The 20,529-nt window shown below is 39.8% G+C and overlaps 2 protein-coding genes across 2 annotated transcripts; both read right to left on the bottom strand.

The window, feature by feature from the left end:
* Position 1: 1 nt before the first annotated feature.
* On the bottom strand, positions 2-5,921 carry mrpl48 (mitochondrial ribosomal protein L48). The gene is made up of 8 exons (XM_034197625.1): positions 5,750-5,921; positions 4,401-4,459; positions 3,894-3,925; positions 3,697-3,776; positions 1,594-1,763; positions 992-1,094; positions 803-892; positions 2-291 (listed from the first exon to the last, which is right to left on the bottom strand). The coding sequence occupies exons 1-8, from the start codon at positions 5,768-5,770 to the stop codon at positions 214-216; spliced, it is 633 nt and encodes a 210-aa protein (XP_034053516.1). The 5' UTR covers positions 5,771-5,921; the 3' UTR covers positions 2-213.
* Positions 5,922-6,547: 626 nt separating this feature from the next.
* zgc:92594 (uncharacterized protein LOC436996 homolog) lies at positions 6,548-20,522 on the bottom strand. The gene is made up of 9 exons (XM_034197618.1): positions 19,686-20,522; positions 17,599-18,422; positions 16,586-16,694; positions 15,388-15,483; positions 14,468-14,701; positions 11,731-11,753; positions 11,275-11,423; positions 10,502-10,747; positions 6,548-7,569 (listed from the first exon to the last, which is right to left on the bottom strand). The coding sequence occupies exons 2-9, from the start codon at positions 18,231-18,233 to the stop codon at positions 7,511-7,513; spliced, it is 1,551 nt and encodes a 516-aa protein (XP_034053509.1). The 5' UTR covers positions 18,234-18,422; positions 19,686-20,522; the 3' UTR covers positions 6,548-7,510.
* Positions 20,523-20,529: the final 7 nt, after the last annotated feature.

Raw genomic sequence — 20,529 nt, 5'->3', positions numbered from 1 at the left:
CTTGCGTTGTAGAAAATAGACGTAGTTTTATTGTCTTCAAATTGTCACAAAAGAAAGTCAAACATGAATGTGTACAGTTCTTTTTTTATGCAAATTATCACCTTAAACAGCAGTGAATAAATACAAACAATTAAAACACAGGTAACCAGATCTAACATGTGAGTGAGAAACAGTTTAAGGAGTCAGGAAAGTGAAGAAGGTGAGTCTGGGGTCCTAGTGGCTGATCTTCGCCTTGAGACCCTCGAGTTCAGGACGGCCCTTGAAGCGAGTTTTGTAATCCACCTCTGTGTGCTGAGAGGAAACAGGAAGATGAATCATTAGTGTGAGATAACGGGTGTCCATGACAGATGTGTGTGGTTAGAGTTTGTCACTAAGTCACTTGATTACATAAAGCAAAACATTCAACATTTATTTTATATATACTGTATTTGCACCATTCAATGTTATTGACTAAAATAAGTGCCTTAAAGGTTTGTAAATGACTCTTGATTAATAAAGTTTTAAAACATAAATAAGATGTGTTTCTGACTCTAATGAAGACTTTAGGGGTATGCATAATGATTAGGTGTTTAATCTGGTTCCTATTTATTAAATTTGGGTTTGGACACTTATCTCCGGAAATTAAAAATGTTTTACCAACAGACCTACAACAGAAAATCGGAAAATCAAGACATTTCTAGAGCTATTTAAAATAAGATTAGATGTACTTTATTAATCCCAATTTGGGAATTTTCTTTGACTAAGATGTGTCTAATGTCCACATTATTCCCAGCATAGCTTCAGTATAATGTGACTAACTTACCTCCTGCACAGAGAGCTGCACTCCCTCTGGTTGATTCTTCAAAAGAACCTCCAGGAAAATAGGACACATGGTGGCGTTCAGACTTCTTAACTAGAAAGACAAACGCAGTTCAAATGTCAGATTTTTAAATACTTCTAAAAAAACAAGGTATGCATTACTTGAGTGGAAAGGAAACCTGAAGAGTCGTACCTGCACGACTCGGTTGTGAGTCTTCAGGAAGGAGTCCACAGACATCTTGGTTCCTTGCTCCTGCATCAGCCAGACCTCGGTGGTCTTGGTTTGCAAAGCATAGCTGCGTGAGAAAAACAATAAAATAAATATATATAAAATTGTAAACATCCTTTTGTGCTTTACAGTTGAAGATTCAACTTTAATGACTGGATTACAGTTGGAAAAATGTGTTTATGGCTTGTCACTTTTTGTAAGGGATAGAATACTTTGCTATTTTACAAAACACGCATCTTTAGATTATAAATATACAAAACCAAACTTATAAGTATTTTTACGTGCTTTCAAATGAACTAACCCAATAAAATATATCTTAGAAGCCTCCAGTTTATCGTGATGAAGGCTTTTATTCTCCTAAGTGGTTCATTCAAATGATTTATATATGAACAACAATAATATAAATCACACTAAATATGATTTCACTAAACTATAGAAAACAAAAAGCCCAGTTTCAATGGTAAAATACCAGATTTAACTGCATCAATTAAAAGCAACATCCATGCTAGACTCATATTTGATCATCCTAAACGTACACACACACGGTTACATCTGAATGTCCTCACCAGTCCAACACTTTGATGCCCAGCCGGTTGCAGAGGTTGTGGATGTGCTGGGAGAAATGCTCCACCACCGTCATGTCGTAACCCGACACGTTGACGTTCAGAGTGGCGTACGTCGTCTCCGTCTCCACGACGATCTCCTTCATCTGCTGCCTGTCCCTCTTCTTCTTTGGCTGAAAACAACAAAAACTAATTACAGCAGACATTTAAAACGCAGTTGTTTTCCAGCCTTATGCAGATCAAACCCACTGAAGAGTAGGGTAAACATTTGAGTAAATGTAAATACTCAAACTGTGATGATCTATTCAGAAAATGCACAGCCTCACAGACCGTTGAAATATTTTGCCTTTTAGGTCCAGCAGAGGGCGCTCTATACATTCACTATTTCCTATTGACCTCCCACTCAATTAAAGTGGACCTATCATGCTATATTTGAAAAATATATTGTAGGGCCAAACCTATATAAAACATGTCTGTGAAGGTTTTTGCTTAAAATACCAAACAGATCACACATTGTAGCCATGCCTCATTCTGCTCATACCCCTCTTTTTCAGCCCTGTTAGAGAAACGCGGATTTTGGGTCCTTAGCTTGAAAAAAATAAATAAGAGGAGGTGGAGCTAATGCCTGATCAGAATTCTACCGGAGATAAAGTTAAATTCTGCTGTGATAAAACGTCATCCTGTTCTAAACCACATCAAGGATTATCTCTGAAACAGTATGGAGCTCAAATGCTTTTTCTCTTGCAGGTTTATCACAAGGTGAGTTTCTTTTTTGTTTCCTGCTTTTTAAAACACACATGCTCTCCAGTACAGGTTAGCTCTGAGTGTTAGCGAGGCTTGCTAATGTAAACAAAGACGAGATTACGTCCAAAACACGTCAGGCATTGTTTCTGATAGCAACTTTCTGTGGGTCCGTCGCCGATTTGACGTCAGATCGGCAGCAAATCTGTATCCGCTCGTTGTACCCCCGTTTTTAAAAGATTTGGGTACGGAGGAAAAGAGAGAGGGTTTTATTTTCTGACGCTGCGTGAGTTCCCCGACGCACCGGGGACACATTTATATATAAAAGACATCACAAAGTGCATTTTGCATGATAGGTCCCCTTTAAGCTAGGACATACATTTACAATTTGCCCAAAAAAGTAAATAAAGTTTGGTGTTTGTATTATTTTCTTCTTTTTTATACTATTGCATGAAAACAATTACATTTACATTGAGGAAAAAAGTAGCATTTACCATCAGCAGGAAATCTCGTTAATCAATTCATGTTTCCTCACAATCTCATGTTTTACACTTTATACTTGTACATTTGTAAATGAAGATCTAAAACTTCACCATAACTACTCTCGTCCCAAATATTAAAAAAATAGGAGTTTTGAGTGTCAGTCAGTTAGTTAGTTAGTTAGTTTTACGTCAAATATTTATCCGTGATATTATTTTCTGTCTATGTTTTCCTTGTCCATTCATCAGCGTTGGCTTTTCAAAATGTGTGCGATGTAATTACAATGCTCCATGCTTGAAGGAAGTATAACACTTGTGTGCAATATGTCATTCTCTTTCGACTCCACTTCGATCGATAGAACTATTAACAAAGCACTTATATACTAATAAAGGGCTGGCTTATCTAAAGCCAGTTGAGTAGCACTTGAAATGTTTTAGCTCTATGAAACCTGATGGACTTATATGACTCTGTTTTCTTCAAGTTTGTATTTTGTTGGTCGAACGCACTTATTGTATTATTATCACTAAGTCGCTTTGGATAAAAGCGTCAGCTAAATGCAATGTAATGTAAATTGGAATAACTTTCCCTTTTGTATTTTAACCATTATGTGCATGCCCTTTATCTAATAGAGTTTTATTTGGTGCCTCTATCTTCACTTCTGCTGTAACAATGTCCACTAATAAAGGAATTCTGATTCTTGCATATATAATGTCATTTTTCAACGACAACAAAAAGAACCTTCCATTAGAAGTTATTTTCTTACAGCCTTACATGAAAGGTCTGGGTTTCTGGAAACTATCTGCATGATCTCATGAATGCACCTACAGCTCATTTAGAGGCATCAACTATTCTTTCTAAAATGAAATCCAGTTTAAAGAGTCGTACCGGATCTTTAGGTAAAAGATATCTCCACCTCCCGATCCCGTGGGTGGGCATGGATTTATATTGTCTCTCGTTTACAGAAGCTGAGGGTGAAGAGAACAAACGTCAATTTAATACATATTCTGTAAACACATATTTTTCAAAAATAACGTTTTCTACATACTATGTGTTGTATTCATTGTAGTCTTTGAAATACTCACCCCAAACAGGATGCTGGATGGATGGCGTTGCTCTGTAATCACACAAGTATTAGTTAGAAAACAGTTAGATTTAAAGAAAGGGATCATATCACCGTTCTTAGAAATAACAACTGATGGGTGTACACCTGCAACAAATTGGATAGTTGCCTTTTAGTATAACTTTAGATTCTTATTTTCTAAGTATTTTTTCCATTTCTTATATTGGTGATTCCTACCAAATTAGGTGGCTTAGATATTTGTTTTTAACTTCTGATTTACTTATAATTTAATCAGATCATCTCACCCCACTTTTGTTGAGATGTTTGGCGTAGATGTCGCCGCCTAACTAAATCTCAGCAGTTACTTAAATGCATCAAATGTGACCATAACCAACAAACATGGCAACACAATTTGAAATAATACACAAGTTGAAAGGAAATGTTTGAAGTCTAAGGGTAAAATAAAAAAGGGTTTATGTGAGCTTAGGATCTACGAATGATCACAGCCATTACATTTGAAAAGACTTACCTGCATGTTGTTAGTGCTTGATTCAACACAAAGGCCTGCTGGGTGGCAGACGCCTGCAACTGGAAACAAATAATATCATCAGCTACAACATAGCTTTCTCTATATTCTAGTTTTAACACATTTTGAATACAAAATCCCTACATTTTAATGAAAGACACACAGGCAATATTTGCTGAAATCACATGATTGTTATGCTATGTATTAAAGTATTCTGGCAGTACCATACTACCCAGTACTGGTATAGATATGCTGTTGGTTAGATTAAGATGTTATTATTGTATAAATCACGTTAAAAGCTAAATACACTGCAAGGTTACATGTAACAATGTAACCTGGTAAATGCAGATTAGTGGGTTTTGGGGTGTATTTCTTCAGCTGTAGTCTATGGCTAGCTTGTTCAATTGAACATTAAAAATTGATTTAAATGGACCAATTGTTATTAGATAATCCCTTGACGATACCAAACTGGTTCTAACTTTCAACGTTTTATATTTATTTTAGTTTTTTTTTTTACTGATGGTTGAAGAGATATCAAAGCCCCTCCTATCGTGTTCGGGTCAAATCTGACCGATTTACTACATCAATCATAAATCTAGTGTTTTACATTTGATTTCTTCATGGCCTTATGCTATTCTCAACAGTAGGCATTTAAGCAATCATACACGAGAGGCCGTTCTTTAACGTCATTATTGGTACGACAGTACTGCGGCAAGCGCCTCGGTCCGTACGCCTGTACTGGAGTTGTTATAATTGAACATAAACAACGGCTGATCCCTACTTTCATTGAGCTATGAGTGGTTTAGTCAACTTTATAACAACTATTGGTGTTCCTGGTCAAAAATGAATGGGTAACCCAAGATATTACACAACCAAAAACAACAACCATTGACATTTTTGGAAAACATTTTCGGCGTCTATTCTTTGTATATTCACTGCAGAATGTAAACCAGTAGTCTGAGACATTGTTTAAAGATTGATATGGTATGTATTAAAAAGTGGTAATGATGAATGGTTGTTGTGTTAATGTTAGAGCAGTTACAACGTTCTTAGTATACATCCATGGTTACAACAGACACAAGGGAAGAGAAACGAACGCGACAGGAGGGTTAATCGAACTTGTGCTCAGGGTGATTAATCGAGAGAAGAACACCATATAATTCAAGTCAAATCTGCACAAAAGCTCACAAACATACCCGTGCAAAACAGTGACTGTTAACCCTGGTTTGATATGGAACTAATGTTAATGTAACAGTCAGATACAACAACAAAAAACTGAAAGTATCAGAGCTGCAGCTTTGACCTCTGTGAATAAACTCAACATTTAGCAGAGAACATACAAATATAGTTACCTTTCGAAAGACCGCGTTCATAGCTCGACCTCCTTATGTCTGTGTTAAAAGACAACACACGCTTGATGTTTGCTTACATTAAATGTTTGTTAAAAGCGTTCAAAATACATGACATGCTGCTACCGGAAGTGTGCACCAGAGATGAGTCCGTCCGTATTTGTGTCCAGAACGAAGGTTCCGGGACAGGAATCACGTTCGGACTTTCCCTCTAATATTGATTTTGTGTTGCTTTATTTGGGGAATCACGTCATATGCTGTAATATATATTATATTGACTTGTTAATGTATGTATTATGTTTAAATTGTGAAAGTTAGGCTTCACTGTCATTGCGTTGTTTACAGTGTTGTCTTTTTGTGCATGATAAATTGTTGTTGTTAATAAGGCTGGTAGTGAAAATAGTTTTTTTTTCTTTAAATACAAAAATGACACTTCTCTTCTGAAAACTATTATAGCCTGATTTCAGACTCAAACTGTGGATTTAAAGTTATGGAATCATAAATATTTGTATTTATGCTAAAAATCCATTTATTAATTAATGCTTTCTCAAAATGTCTTATGGTCATTATTACATGAAGAAGTAATTATGTTTTGCCTTGTTCTTGAACTACTGCCCACATCATGTTTCTTTTTCAGCCACTTCAGTAATGAAATTCAGTCTTATTAACTTCTAAAATGTAGTTAAGTTAAATGTAGATTATGTATCTCCAACCCCCTTATTTTCTGCCATTCTAGACACAACATTAAAGTTAAATCATGCTCTTAAAATGAATTCACAAAAAGACAGCTAAACAACTGGGCACATTTCGATAATCTTTATTATTATTCGTATGTATACATCTCGTTTTATTTAGGCCCTTCACAAAGTCACCCGTATCAAAATTAAAATCAGTCTTGAACATTCATTTTCGGGCCGAACACAACATGTTTCAGTAGTAAAGTGCAAAATTCCTCAACATCTGAAAGTGATATTTTGGGAGCAATGTATGAACTGTGCATAGAACATTTTAAACAATGCATGAACTGCTTTTAAAGCACAACTACGAAAAGCAAATTCATCTTATAGCCTATGTATACTGTTATTAGCACATAGCATTTCTAATGTAATGCTAACCAAACAAAACTTTTTCCACACACACACACTTTGGCTTGCAATGTGTAACTGTAGCATAAATGAAACAATCATATTCACGCAGGACTCATTCAAGTAGCTCGTTACTAGCCTTGCATGTTCGCTGTCCTTCAGTTAACAAATGGTGGCCTGTTTACAAAGATCAGAAAGCTTTCTATGGCAATGAGAAACTCAAGGAATTCAAACACTTATTCTTATTGAATGTAAGGAACTTCAAAAGCTCTCTCTGCTGAGCACCGGTCATTATATCAAAAGATCTACAGATAAAAGGTTAGATCAAATTCTGATTCGGCAAATTCACCATAAAGTTTTAACCAAAGTTGTAGAAAATCCATGCTGAGGTTTGGACTCCTTCTGTTCGAGTCCTTCCAGCCACATTCTGTCCTTTTACATTTGTATGTACACGTCTCCTACTATAAAGCACCTTTGTAAAGTTCAATGCAACCGGGGTTGAGCTCCACGTTCACATTGGCAGATTCTCAGTGCAGAGTTAGCCTTAAGATCCAGCCGAACCGAAGCTCTGTGTTCATCCAGAGTGTCCTTTCAGAATATTGTAGGAGGCAAAGTGTGCTAGCTGCTCGAGTCCAAAGTGCTTTAATAGGTGTAAAAATATATGTTTACAAATCCTGGGTTAAACAACTCCCTCTTCCTCGTCCTCCTCTTCTCCATCATTGGTATCATCCAGGACTCCTGCAGGTTTCACAAACTCAAATGTAAGACTTTTTAAGACCACTTTGAATAGAATTTAAGACCTATTTCACAGCAAGAAGCTATGAAGGAAAATTGCTATGAAAGAAGAAATACGTCCCATAATTACTTACAAAGTAAATGTGCATGTGTATGTGTATGTGTGTGTGTGTGTGTGTGTGTGTGTGTGTGTGTGTGTGTGTGTGTGTGTGTGTGTGTGTGTGTGTGTGTGTGTGATGAGAGCTATCTTCTGAGCTCTGCTCCCTTGGCTACAATCTTTCATCGTTGCTGTTGTATGATGTATTAAGCGTTCAAAGCACCTCCGCTTTTAGGGTTGACGTAGACCAGGGGTGCCCGACCGGTCGATCGCGGGGAGATTCCCAGTCGATCGCGAGATGTGTCTAAAAATAGAACAACAACATTCTGTTGTATGTTAATGTCCTGAAACATAATCTTCCTGTCCAGAATAATGCACTTGAACGCATCAAAGCTTTGTGATTGGCCGGCGTGACCCCATGTGTCGGGGCGTGGCTGGTGGGCATTGGGCAGTATTTCGCTGACGTTGTCCGTGTCAACAGGAGTGACAGTCCGCACACACACACAAGACCGCAATTATGGCAGAAGCAAAAAAGCCCAACATAGGCCTATATAATTTTCACTCCGAGTGGGAGGATGATTATTTTTGTATCTATTCCAATTCAAAGTCCATCTGTCTCATCTGCAATGCGAGCGTGGCTTTATCGAAGAAGGGTAATTTAGGAGCGGCATTTCAAAACAGTGCACAAACGCTACGAGACGGAATTCCCTCCTAATTCTGCCCTACGCTCCAAAAGGGGAGGGGCCTGAAAGGACAGCTAAATGCACAGCAGTCCATTTTCACCAGGCCCAACAACAAGAGCAAGGCTGCTACCAGAGCATCTTATCGTGTCAGTCACGTTCTTGCAAAACACATGAAGTCTTTCAAAGACGGCGAAGTTGTGAAAGAAGCATTCCTGGAGGCTGCCGACGCGCATTTTGGGGACAGTAAAAATAACAGTAGCATTTCAACAGGTTTTTGATATAATAAAAACTCAAGTCCGATACCGTTATTAAATCAGCTGTAAGTTTTAGTTTGTTTGAACTTATTCATTATAATTATTGTACACAATGGTATAAGAATGCAAACATTCAGATCTGTTCTGTTTAAATTGATTATAGTCTATTATCAATTCAGGTTAAGAAACTAGTGTTGCTTGCATCCTATTTTAAAAAAGGCATTTCTTTTTATAATCTACTAAAATGCAACAAAAAAAGGGTTTGATTCTATTCATTTTGTCTTTTTTATTGCACTTTGGCAGCAGATTCCTGTGTAGCTTCAGATCTGAGTTGTCTTATTAGTAAGCCTAACTAATTAACTGCTAACTGCTAACTAACTAACTGCTACTTTTGTAGCAACACTATTTTTATATAATGGCAAAGAAAGGGTTCAGAGTCTTTTCTTTTTTCCTGTGTCATATGTGGCAGCACTGTTCAATGTTTCTTGAAAACATTACCCACTGTAGTGACGTGTGAATAAACTCCAACTCTGTATCAACAACAATTGTGTAACTTCAGTTAAATACTTGTATGTGTGTAGATTAGAAAGAGGTAAGATAAAGGATCTGCAGTATTTTATGAAGTATTAAATTGTACAAAGGTCAGTTTTATACAAGTAGAAGTGTGTATTTACCTGGTAGTAGGCTGTCAGTAATGGCTACGCCTCTCTATTTGGACTGGTAGATCTCGGGCAGACTGGCAACTTTAAAAGTAGCTCTCGGTTCAAAAAAGGTTGGGCACCCCTGACGTAGACCCAAACGTCGCCCAGAGGACCGCGATGTTGTTGCGGGGGCTGCTGCACTAGCTAACGCTACTTTTGAACAAAAAAACCGCTACATTTTGTTTGCAAAAGGTGCAGCGGGCTTCAAACACGTTCCCCTCCACTGGTTTCAACCAAGCACGACATTTGATGTTTTCCAACTAAATACGGTTGCACTTACACTTCCCCATATTTATTTGTATGACTGCTGCTAGCTGAAGCTTGGTTGCTAGGTTACTAGCTGGGTGTTCTCCGATAAGGGGCCGGGGGATGCAAAGTTAGTGATTACTGGTTCCATGTTGATTTATGTCAATACAAATTGATGGGGGGAACTGAAAGGCTCTTACCGTACTGGTTACTTTGCAGCCCGGACATTTTCCCCAAAACACATTTAGACGCTATCGCAACACAGAAGTACCTTTCAAATCCCATCATTTTTAACCCTCCTATTGTCTTCGTTTCCCCCCCTTACTTTGGTGTTGACCGGTCCTGTTTTAACTGCTATTACATTAACACAAAAAACATTAATCATCACCAAATGTCATTTAACACCCTTTCAAACTGTACATATTGTATCAGACTACTGGTATACATGAAACACTGCAGTAAATATACAAAGAATAGACACTGAACATGTATTGCGTGTGATCCATGTGGGGGGAGGGGCACATAAGAGCGGGAAATGTGTCAAATTGTTCTGTGTGTGTGTATGTGTGTGTTTGTGAGTGCCAGGTGTGATTCATATGGGGGGGATGGGCAAACGTGGGGGGGGAACACATCTAGAGTATGTGTGTGTGTGTGTGTTATCTGATCCGGATGGTTACTAATTCCTTTTCTTTATGGCGGGAACACCATGGGTGTTACAAAGTTGACTAAATCATCCAAAATCCAATGAAAGTGGTGATCAGCAATGTATATGTTGAAATGTCTACTGTGAAGGATATCATAAAGCCTTAAAGCAGTAGAATGTTATGATTGATGAAAGTAGTAAATCGGTCAGATTTGACCCGAAGACAACAGGAGGGTTAAAACCTTCTAAATCACATCTTCCTTATTTTTTGGATCATATTTAAGACCCCGCGGGAACCCTGTCATCCTCACCGTCTTCTTCCTCCTCTTCTTCCTCCTCGTCCTCCTCCTCCCCTGGGCTGAAGCTGTAAGCCTCGCTGTGGTCATGTTCTTCCTCCTCCTCCTCCTCATCTTCCTCCTCCTCCTCGTCTTCCTCCTCCCCCTCGCTCCTCATCTCCTCCACGCTGCTGTCATCGTCGTCGTCGTCATCGTCAACGGCCTCTTCCTCGTTCTCCTCCTGGTCCTCCTCCTCCTCCTCCTCCAGGTCTGAGAGATGACCTGATGAGTGGACAGACATTAACCAACGTATGTATTTGTTCCCCAACTCAATTACACCAACACCTCTCCATATAAGGCTAAATGATGTTATAGCACCACAACTGGCAGCCTGGGAATGTACCGTTAAGTGAAATGAACATCTCTGAAACAATGCAAACAACAACATTGAACATTTTAACTTGTGGCATTTCTTAAACAAGTGGAGAAGATGTGTTATTAAATACATATATAAAATGGTTAGAAAAGTGTCAAAAGAACAATAATGTCACAGGAAGACTAGGGGTCGAGGAATGGGAGCATTTGGTTAGGGGTGTTGCCAAATATCTGGATCACAGCACCAGAAACCTGCAGGTCCGCTGTGACTCGGAATACTTTTAAATCCAGGCTGAAGACTTTTCTTGTTGCCGCTACTTTTTATTGAACTATTCATGTTTTATTGTCTTTGCTTTTTCATGTTTCTAATGTGTTTTATGCTCTTAATGTCTTTCATTGTTGTAAAGCACGTAAGGAGATGAAGAAGTTCTTACACAGGGAGTTAATGGCGGCGACAATGTGACACGGTAGTTCCTCATCAAGGAATTTCCTCATCTCTTCCTCCATCATCACTCCGAGGACCTCCGTCTCCATGTCCACGTACTCTGGGTAGAACATGTTCTTTCTCAGCTGCTTACGACACCTAGAACACAAACACCATGGATCAGGGCTTCTGTTTTCATTCAATCAGATATTAAAAATAAAGATTTGTTGATTTGTCAATCGAAAAATCTGAAACTTTTTCAGTAATTTTAAAACAAAAAAGCAAAACATGCTGGTTGTAGCTTCTCGAATGTCTATTCAAATCAAACTGTGATGGATGACGGTAAACTGAACATCTATGCATTTCGGACGTTGTTAATACACATACATTAATCAATCTAGAAAATATGCAGCTAATGATCATTAATGAAAATAATGAACATGGGAAACATTGAAGCAGCACTTACTGCTTTCCTGTTGTCTTGTAAGCCTAAAGAAGAGATGAAAACAACACATGCTTGAAAACTGAATCACACCAAAAGTACATTTTCATTCAAATGACCTCGTTTTAGTAACGCAGCACCGAGCACATCCATTGGGAAGCTTTAGGAAATGACATATCTTTGTAGTTCACACATGCATTTTAAAAGCTACGGTGTTTTTGCACACTTTGGGGAAAGGTTGGCAGTAATGTTAAAGGTCACCTATTATGCTAAATCCTCTTCTTCATGTCTCTTCTACATCAACATGTGTCCCCTCTTCTTCATGTCTCTTCTACATCAACATGTGTCCCCTCTTCTTCATGTCTCTTCTACATCAACATGTGTCCCCTCTTCTTCATGTCTCTTCTACATCAACATGTGTCCCCTCTTCTTCATGTCTCTTCTACATCAACATGTGTCCCCTCTTCTTCATGTCTCTTCTACATCAACACGTGTCCCCTCTTCTTCATGTCTCTTCTACATCAACACGTGTCCCCTCTTCTTCATGTCTCTTCTACATCAACATGTGTCCCCTCTTCTTCATGTCTCTTCTACATCAACATGTGTCCCCTCTTCTTCATGTCTCTTCTACATCAACATGTGTCCCCTCTTCTTCATGTCTCTTCTACATCAACACGTGTCCCCTCTTCTTCATGTCTCTTCTACATCAACATGTGTCCCCTCTTCTTCATGTCTCTTCTACATCAACATGTGTCCCCTCTTCTTCATGTCTCTTCTACATCAACATGTGTCCCCTCTTCTTCATGTCTCTTCTCCATCAACATGTGTCCCCTCTTCTTCATGTCTCTTCTCCATCAACATGTGTCCCCTCTTCTTCATGTCTCTTCTACATCAACATGTGTCCCCTCTTCTTCATGTCTCTTCTATATCAACATGTGTCCCCTCTTCTTCATGTCTCTTCTCCATCAACATGTGTCCCCTCTTCTTCATGTCTCTTCTCCATCAACATGTGTCCCCTCTTCTTCATGTCTCTTCTACATCAACATGTGTCCCCTCTTCTTCATGTCTCTTCTACATCAACATGTGTCCCCTCTTCTTCATGTCTCTTCTCCATCAACATGTGTCCCCTCTTCTTCATGTCTCTTCTACATCAACATGTGTCCCCTCTTCTTCATGTCTCTTCTACATCAACATGTGTCCCCTCTTCTTCATGTCTCTTCTCCATCAACATGTGTCCCCTCTGTGGAAAGTAGGGGTGTAACGGTTCACAAACATTTCGGTTCGGTAGGTACCTCGGTTTTTTGGTCACGGTTCGGTACAGCAGAATTTTTTTTCACGAAACAAAAACATATATATATTTTTTTTTATTATTATTATTAAACTGTGAATATTCACTCAAATAAATACAAAATATAATAAAATAAACATTAAGGTGGAGCTTTTCGATGAACTGAAATAATCTGTATTTGAACTGTACTGTACTAGTACCTAAGCAGCCAGTTTGACATTAGGACTTGCTTGTCATTGTATTTTCATGTTTTTTTAAAGAAAGATGAACTTGTCCACATTGCTTGCCGAAAGGGCAGATCTGCTGGCACTAACAATGTCTCCTGCTGTGGAGAACACCCTCTCTCTAGGGACAGAGGTAGCAGATACAGCCAGGTAGCGCTTTGCTAACATGGCAACATAAGGATATTTGGCGTTTGTAAAAGCTTTGGCTCGGTCTGAACTCTTTGCGAGTGGTGGAGGCTTAAATGCTATTGGGAGTTGGGTTTGCACTTCAGTCTTTTTTCTTTTGGTACCGGTGATATTCACGTTCGGGTGATGCCTTTTCAAGAGTGTGCAAGTTTGATGTATTGCCAGCCGCGTAACCAATTTTAGTTGAACAATGCCGACAAACAGCTTTGGTCCGGTCCACCTGTCTTTGTCCGTCATCCTTGTACGTAACTGCGAAACCAAAATGTTCCCAAACCGGAGACTTCAATGATGCTGGAGGATTTTCGAGCTCAACTTTATCTGCGTTCGCCATTTCGACAGTTCCTCAAATTACTGACTACATTTGAACGCATCCCTCTGACCAGCTCTCATAGTATGCCTCTCATCCAATGAAATGACTTGCTCGCTCTATGACGTTGAACCCAATGTGACCAAATTACTCTGAATGCTGCGACGCAGCACCTGAGATTACTTCCAAAAAGTTATTCACGTTCTCGATTTTTTACGTTTAAGGTTATATTTGTTCGGTACACACCTGTACCGAACCGAAGGGCCCGTACCGAATAATTTCGGTACGGGTACGTGTACCGTTACACCCCTAGTGGAAAGAGACTCTGAAAGTTTCAGGAACAAAGATTCTCTCTCTTTTTGTCCTGAAAATGAGCTGATCAGATTTTGGCCACTTTATGATGTCATAACGATGTTTTGTCTTGTGTAACCATTAGCCAATCACCAACCAAGGTAACCCCCCCACCTTATCACCTGAATCTCCTCCTAGAGCATCATTGAGTTCTTTGTAACCAAATCTCTCTCAGAGGGGCGTGGGGAGGGGCTCCTTATTTTCATCTAAAGTAACAGACAGAGAATCAGCACTTTGGAAACAGGGCTGAAACAGAGGGGATTATGGGTAATGCTGCAATGATCTGTTTGGTGTTTCAGCCAATCAGAGACAGGCTCTGTATATATCTGAGACCTGTGATATATTGATGAAAAACAGTAGAATCGGGGAACTTTAAACAACAGCTGGGCAGAGTTGAGCGCTCACCTGGATGAAGCGGAAAGGGTCGTTCTCGTGCGTGAGGCTCTCCAGGCCGCAGCGGACCTCCTGCAGCCGGGCCTGGTCCTGGCAGATCCTGGAGATGTTCTTCTGGATGCCCGGCCCGTTGGTGTCGCAGTGAGCTTGCGTGCATTCCCGCAGTCTGGTGACGAAGCGGAGAACTTTGGCCTTCATCTCGTCAACCAGCCGGTTCAAACACTGCTCAGAGTCGTCCAAAAACTTCTGCATGAGGGAAGTGATGAAGAGGAGGGGTAAGTATTATGGATTCATTTATCATCGACTTAATGTAAATAAATATACTAGACTTTCATGTAAAGTTAACTAGAAATGTTTCTTCAGAATGTCAACGAATATTTCACTGCAATTGTTTAAAACATTTTGTATACAATGCAAGCATTTAATTGGCTTGTACTGTGTAGACTATATATACACAAGGTTTAGACATACCAGTCAATTATTGCTTAAAAAATGTCTTCTTTACGAAAAGAAGACATTTGATTGCATACATTTTGCCTCTCGGATATTGTGATGGGCATTTTTCATTTTTTTGGGCAATGTTTTAGTTACCAAATATTAGTCAATTGCTTGAGAAAATAATTAGCAGATGAATCAATATGAAATTAACTAATTGTTAGCTGGAGCCCAATTCTATTATCAGATACTGAACCCTTCTGCTATATTAGCTGGAAAACTATAAGAAACAAATAAAGTAACAATTGTTAAAAACCATGCTGTTGATTTAAAACAAAAGAGATAACTTGTTTCTGGGTGTGTCAGGAAGTAGCAGGAGTGTCTGTACACTGTTAATTGTGATCACACAGACGTTATAACATCATAGATCAAATGGGTCGGTGTGAGGAGAGATCACACAGTTAGCCCTGTGGAAAGAAAAGTATGAGCCATCTCACCTTATTCTGTCTCTCCTTCTCCTTCTGCTCCTGGAGTTTTTTCTCTGCCATGCTGTACTTCCTCTCCACCCTGTGCATCTGTTTATCCAGCGTGCCCTGGTGACCATGACGACGCAAAGTGATAATAAAGTCACAATAGATTTAAACAATTTAAACACAAGTCTGTCGGTGTGATCGCTAACTACAATGCCAATGGAAAGTACTTTGTTTCACTGCTGCTTATAATGTCTTTTTAAGGTCAAAAGCAGAAATAAAACCCATTGAAATATCTAATAATATCCGATCTAAGACATTGTCATGAATGATTATTATGGACACTGTCTGTACAAAGAAACCGAGGAGTCTATTCCACTGTTGTTGTATTAATTAAGTCCATTCGCTGCCAACACAAGGAACATTTTCTGGAAATGACACTGATTTGGGGTCAGTTCTGTGTGACTCATGCCACATGTTCAATTCAACAGGTTTCTGGACAACTAGCGCAGTGAACTGGAAGCCTCTCAGCGCTACACTCTGTTCAGGAGAATGGAGGCAGAGGAAGTGGACTTAACTCTCCTATGGAAAGACCAAGGTCATGTGACTCTTTCAACACCACACACACACACACACACACACACACACACACACACACACACACACACACACACACACACACACACACACACACACACACACACACACACACACACACACACACACACACACACACACACACACACACACACACACACACACACACACACCACACACACACACACACACACACACACACACACACACACACACACACACACACACACACACACACACACACACACACACACACACACACACACACACACACACACACACACACACACACACACACACACACACACACACACACACACACACACACACACACACACACTCCACAGGTTTCCAGACGTGTGTGTGAGCCACACATTTAGAAGGTTGGGAATGGAGTAGGCTACAAAGCACAAGAGCTACTACACATGTATATCTAAATATAATTATGTGAAATACTGAACATGTAGACCATGTGGTTTGTTAGCCTTATAATGTAACGGGGGAAAATATAAGGCTTTCCAAAGCAACTTAAACAATGGGAAAGTTGCCTTAATAATCACCAAAATAATATTAAAAATGACTGTTTTTCTAACCCGTGTAAAAGCCATGATGATAATAAAAGGTGTACCTTGAAGTCTTTCATGGTGTTCTTCAGGGTCTTGATTTGGTGCCCCGAGTGTCCTCCTTCTATGGTGCAGGCGTTGCACACACACATCTTGTCATCCATGCAGTAATACCTGGAGTTTCACACCAAATAAAAACAGAACTCAGAAAAACCTTTCAAAGAACAACTAAATATCTGCTAAATGATGAACCATCCAGATCTCTCAGGTCTTCAGGGACTGGTCAGCTTTCTGTCCCCAGAGTCAGAACTAAACATGGAGAAGCAGCGTTCAGTTATTATGCTCCAAATATCTGGAACAAACTCCCAGAAACCTGCAGGTCCGCTACAACTCTGACTACTTTCAAATCCAGGCTGAAGACTTTTATTTTTGTCGCTGCTTTTAATTGAACTATTCATATCTTAGACAGCACTGTAACTTTTATCCATGTACTTTTTCTTTTAATGTTTATCTTTTCTTTTTAATGACTGTTTTTAAATGCCATTTTCTGAATGTCTTTCGTTTTTTGTAAAGCACTTTGAATTGCCTTGTGTTGAAAAGTGCTATATAAATAAACTTGCCTTAAAAATATTACTGTTGTGTCAAATTTTCATACAATCATTTAAAATATATATATTATGTCTTGTACTCCGAATGCCTTTTACTCGTTTAAATGATCCTATATGTGTTTAACAGAGACATATGTTTAGGATTTACATTTCAGGAAGGGTAAAAGGTGGATTAGCAAATGGTTAAAGGACTGGGGGGTTTAATGGTTTAATGGGGGATGTGTAGATGACAGGGAATTTAAGGGTGGGACCAGTTGGCTATCCTCTACTTTATAGTGTGACTGTGAGCTGTGTTCTGGGTGCAGAACGTCTCTGTCCTCTGAGGGTGAAGTAGTTCTGTTCCGACATTTGAGATCGATGCCACTTGTATACAAGCTTTCTTTATTACTTTATTAAATACAACAAAAGACAAACGTTGTCCATGGATCATTTATCAGTTCCTCTTAAGAATGTGCGCTCCTGCCTCCTACCTGTATATCTCATCGTGATCCGGGCACTTCCTCTTCCACAAGTCGTTCATGGGTTCCGTCAGCGGATGCTCGCGAAACGCCGGCAGCTCCAGATGTGGTTTCACGTGCTCCTGGCACATCGACACCTCACACTTCAGGCACGTCTTGACGGCAAACATCGACCCAGAGGCGGCGGCTTCCTGCTTCTCCATCACCACCACAGATCCTGAAGCAGCAGAATACTTGTCGTCCACAGCGCAGACGCCCGATGCCTCTTCAGCCGCTGCGGGGCAGTAGTCGCAGGGAACAGCCAACACACTCTTGCCTTGCTGCACTGAAAGACTAGAGGACAGCGGCTCTCTGCATTTTGAAGCTGCAGCAGCCGCGGTGGTGGCGCTGCGCCGGTGCCGGTAGTCGTCGGCAATATTTGCTAGTTTGAAGTTTTTCTGAAAGTTGAGGCCACAGCGGTGGCTGTCGCGGCACTCGGGGCAGCGGAAGCGACCTCGATCCGCTTGTCGCCTTAAGCGGTTGAGGCAGTTCTTGCAGAAGTTATGGCCGCAAGGAAGCAAGTGCGGGTCGCGGTACAAGTCCAGGCACACGGGGCAGGTGAGCTCGTCCTGCAGGACGCTGGACTGCTCCGACTGAGCCGACGCCATGTCAGCGATGGATGGAGATGGGGAAAGAGGAAGTTGTGGGGATAGGAGATAATAAGGTGGAAGGTGAGGACAGGTGAGAGAGGGATGGGAGTGGGGGGAGAGGATGAGAGGCCGAACAGGTGGAGGGGGAGAGGGAGGAGGCGGCAGGGTTCCTGATGTGGAGCTCCACCCTCTGTAGGTATCTGGTTGCTTTAAGAAGAAACAGGACAGGAGAAATGCTCATTATACATCAAATTGCCTTACACTAAGTGTTGAACTAAGGAGACGATTCAACACTTAGTTCACAGCTATGTTGATCATGTAACCAAGCAAAACATTTTAAACATTCATTTGACAGGATTTCAAAACAACACATAAAGAAACTTTAGTTTGTTATTTTGGATTGTTTGAGGGTAAACCTATCATTGTGTTTATCGATTCATGTGTGGGTTGTTTCATACATTTGTAGATTGATCATTTAGACTGTAAAATATCAGAGAATAGTACCCATCATGTTACATTACCCAAGGCAATGTATTTAACCCTTAAATGGCCATTCACATATACATATGTGTTACACATGGACACAGCCTGTCAAACAACTGTATCGCTCAGGATAGAGAAACCATTTAGGGGTTACATTGTATTTTCTGTTTAAAAACACAATCCAGTCTAAATGTGAACAGGTCATCTGTGCCTTATATCAACTTTGTGTGAGTCCATGTGAACGGATTTACTTACCACACCACAGACAAAGTAAAAATGAAAGTAAAATGCACTGTAACTTACAGTAAGGCCCTGAGACAACCTCTGAAACAAGTCTGTTGTCCTGCTGGCTCAGATAAGCTTGTTTAAGACAGACTGTTTAAATGCTATGACCTCGAGATAAAGTAGAAACCTGCCACGTGTTGTTGACATCCGTCAAAAAGTTGTATCCCAATTAGTCAACAGTGTTTCCACTTGTCAGCCTGAGGGTTAACACTCTGTGAATCTGCTATGAACACGGTGTAAAGTAACTAAATATAAGTTATGTACTTAAATACAATTGTGAGGGACTGTTTTTCTACTCCACTGCCATTCAAAATGTAAATAGTGTGTTTTTACTTACTACTTATTTAATGCCTTTAGTTACTTTGCAGAATTACTTTTTTCATGAGGGACATTTTAATAGCAGGACTCTTACTTGTAACAGAGTATTCCTACACTGTGGTATTTCTACTTTTACTGAAGTACAAGAGTACTTCTTCCACCCCACGCAGGCCTGTGAACCTGCTCTTAACACGCTGTTAGAAAGTCGTTATTTATAGCACGTGTTCCCAGATTACAACCGTTAGCTACATTAACACTAACCTAGGTTAAGGGGTCAACCAACCGTTAGCTAATTTGCTACTTGTTAGCAACACTGGCTGAGTTCCTGGGAGTGCAATAAGCTTAACAAACCTAGACATACAGACAGTTAAATGTTCTTCTTACCTTGATAAATGATGTCCTTTTATGCCGTCTTCGTGAAGCCGAAACACTGATTTCTGTAGCACAACAATGCTGCTAACGATTTAAATGTCGACAGGCACCTGTCCTACTGAGGCTAACATGTCACCGTTGTTGCTTGTTGTTTTTCTGTTTCCCACAAACATTCCGGTCTGTTGTGAGTCACCGGCCATTTAGATTCTAATCTGGAGTTTTCTGCATTTGACACAAAAGGACGAGTGGAAACACACCTGTATGAAAGACAAACGGACTAAACGGCTAATAATAAACAGGGCAGGTTGATGCGGTGAAAAGGCTGCGTTCAGGGAGCCTCGGAAATTACGCTGCTATGCCATGTTCACCGGAAATGAGTGTCCGCAGAGGGCGCTGTTACATCAATGTTGCGTCACATTTTCAGAGAATGCTGTTGTTGTATCCAGTGGTGGAATACCAGAATGTGGAATAAGTCATTTGTTTATTTTAGCAACATATTTCATACACAGATTTTTTTCCAACTTTTTGAACAATTATTGAAATACCACAGAAAAAGACACATCACCTCACTGTAGTACACACTTGGCTTCCAAAATGTAGTACAGTAGAAGTATAAAGTAGTATAACATGGAAATACTCAGGTAAAATACAAGTAACTAGAATGTGTACTTAAGTACAGTGAATGTGTGTACATTTACTACTTTCCACCACTGGTTATTACTGTTTTGTAACTATTGCCAGGCCTTCTTTTTATCAAAACTCTAATATGTAAATACATATATTGCCAAAACAACAAACATGCATTCATTATTTCCAAAGATATTTGTATGTTCCTTTAATACATAATAAATTAGCA

The sequence above is a fragment of the Gymnodraco acuticeps genome, unplaced genomic scaffold (genome assembly GCF_902827175.1).
Source record: "Gymnodraco acuticeps unplaced genomic scaffold, fGymAcu1.1, whole genome shotgun sequence".
In the NCBI taxonomy this organism is placed as follows: domain Eukaryota; kingdom Metazoa; phylum Chordata; class Actinopteri; order Perciformes; family Bathydraconidae; genus Gymnodraco; species Gymnodraco acuticeps.
The sequence above is the reverse complement of the archived record's forward strand: the minus strand, read 5'-3'. Positions and strand labels throughout refer to the sequence as shown.

Bases quoted from the DNA above. Each gene is read 5' to 3' on its own strand.
- mrpl48 (XM_034197625.1), bottom strand. From the start codon at position 5,770: ATGAACGCGGTCTTTCGAAAG. The intron at 3,926-4,400 runs GTAAGTCTTTTC...GTGTGATTACAG, and splicing joins CAAGCACTAACAACATGCAG to AGCAACGCCATCCATCCAGC. The intron at 3,777-3,893 runs GTGAGTATTTCA...CTTCACCCTCAG, and splicing joins CATCCAGCATCCTGTTTGGG to CTTCTGTAAACGAGAGACAA.
- zgc:92594 (XM_034197618.1), bottom strand. From the start codon at position 18,233: ATGGCGTCGGCTCAGTCGGAGCAGTCCAGCGTCCTGCAGGACGAGCTC. The intron at 16,695-17,598 runs GTAGGAGGCAGG...GTGAAACTCCAG, and splicing joins GATCACGATGAGATATACAG to GTATTACTGCATGGATGACA. The intron at 11,424-11,730 runs GTAAGTGCTGCT...TTTGTGTTCTAG, and splicing joins TACAAGACAACAGGAAAGCA to GTGTCGTAAGCAGCTGAGAA.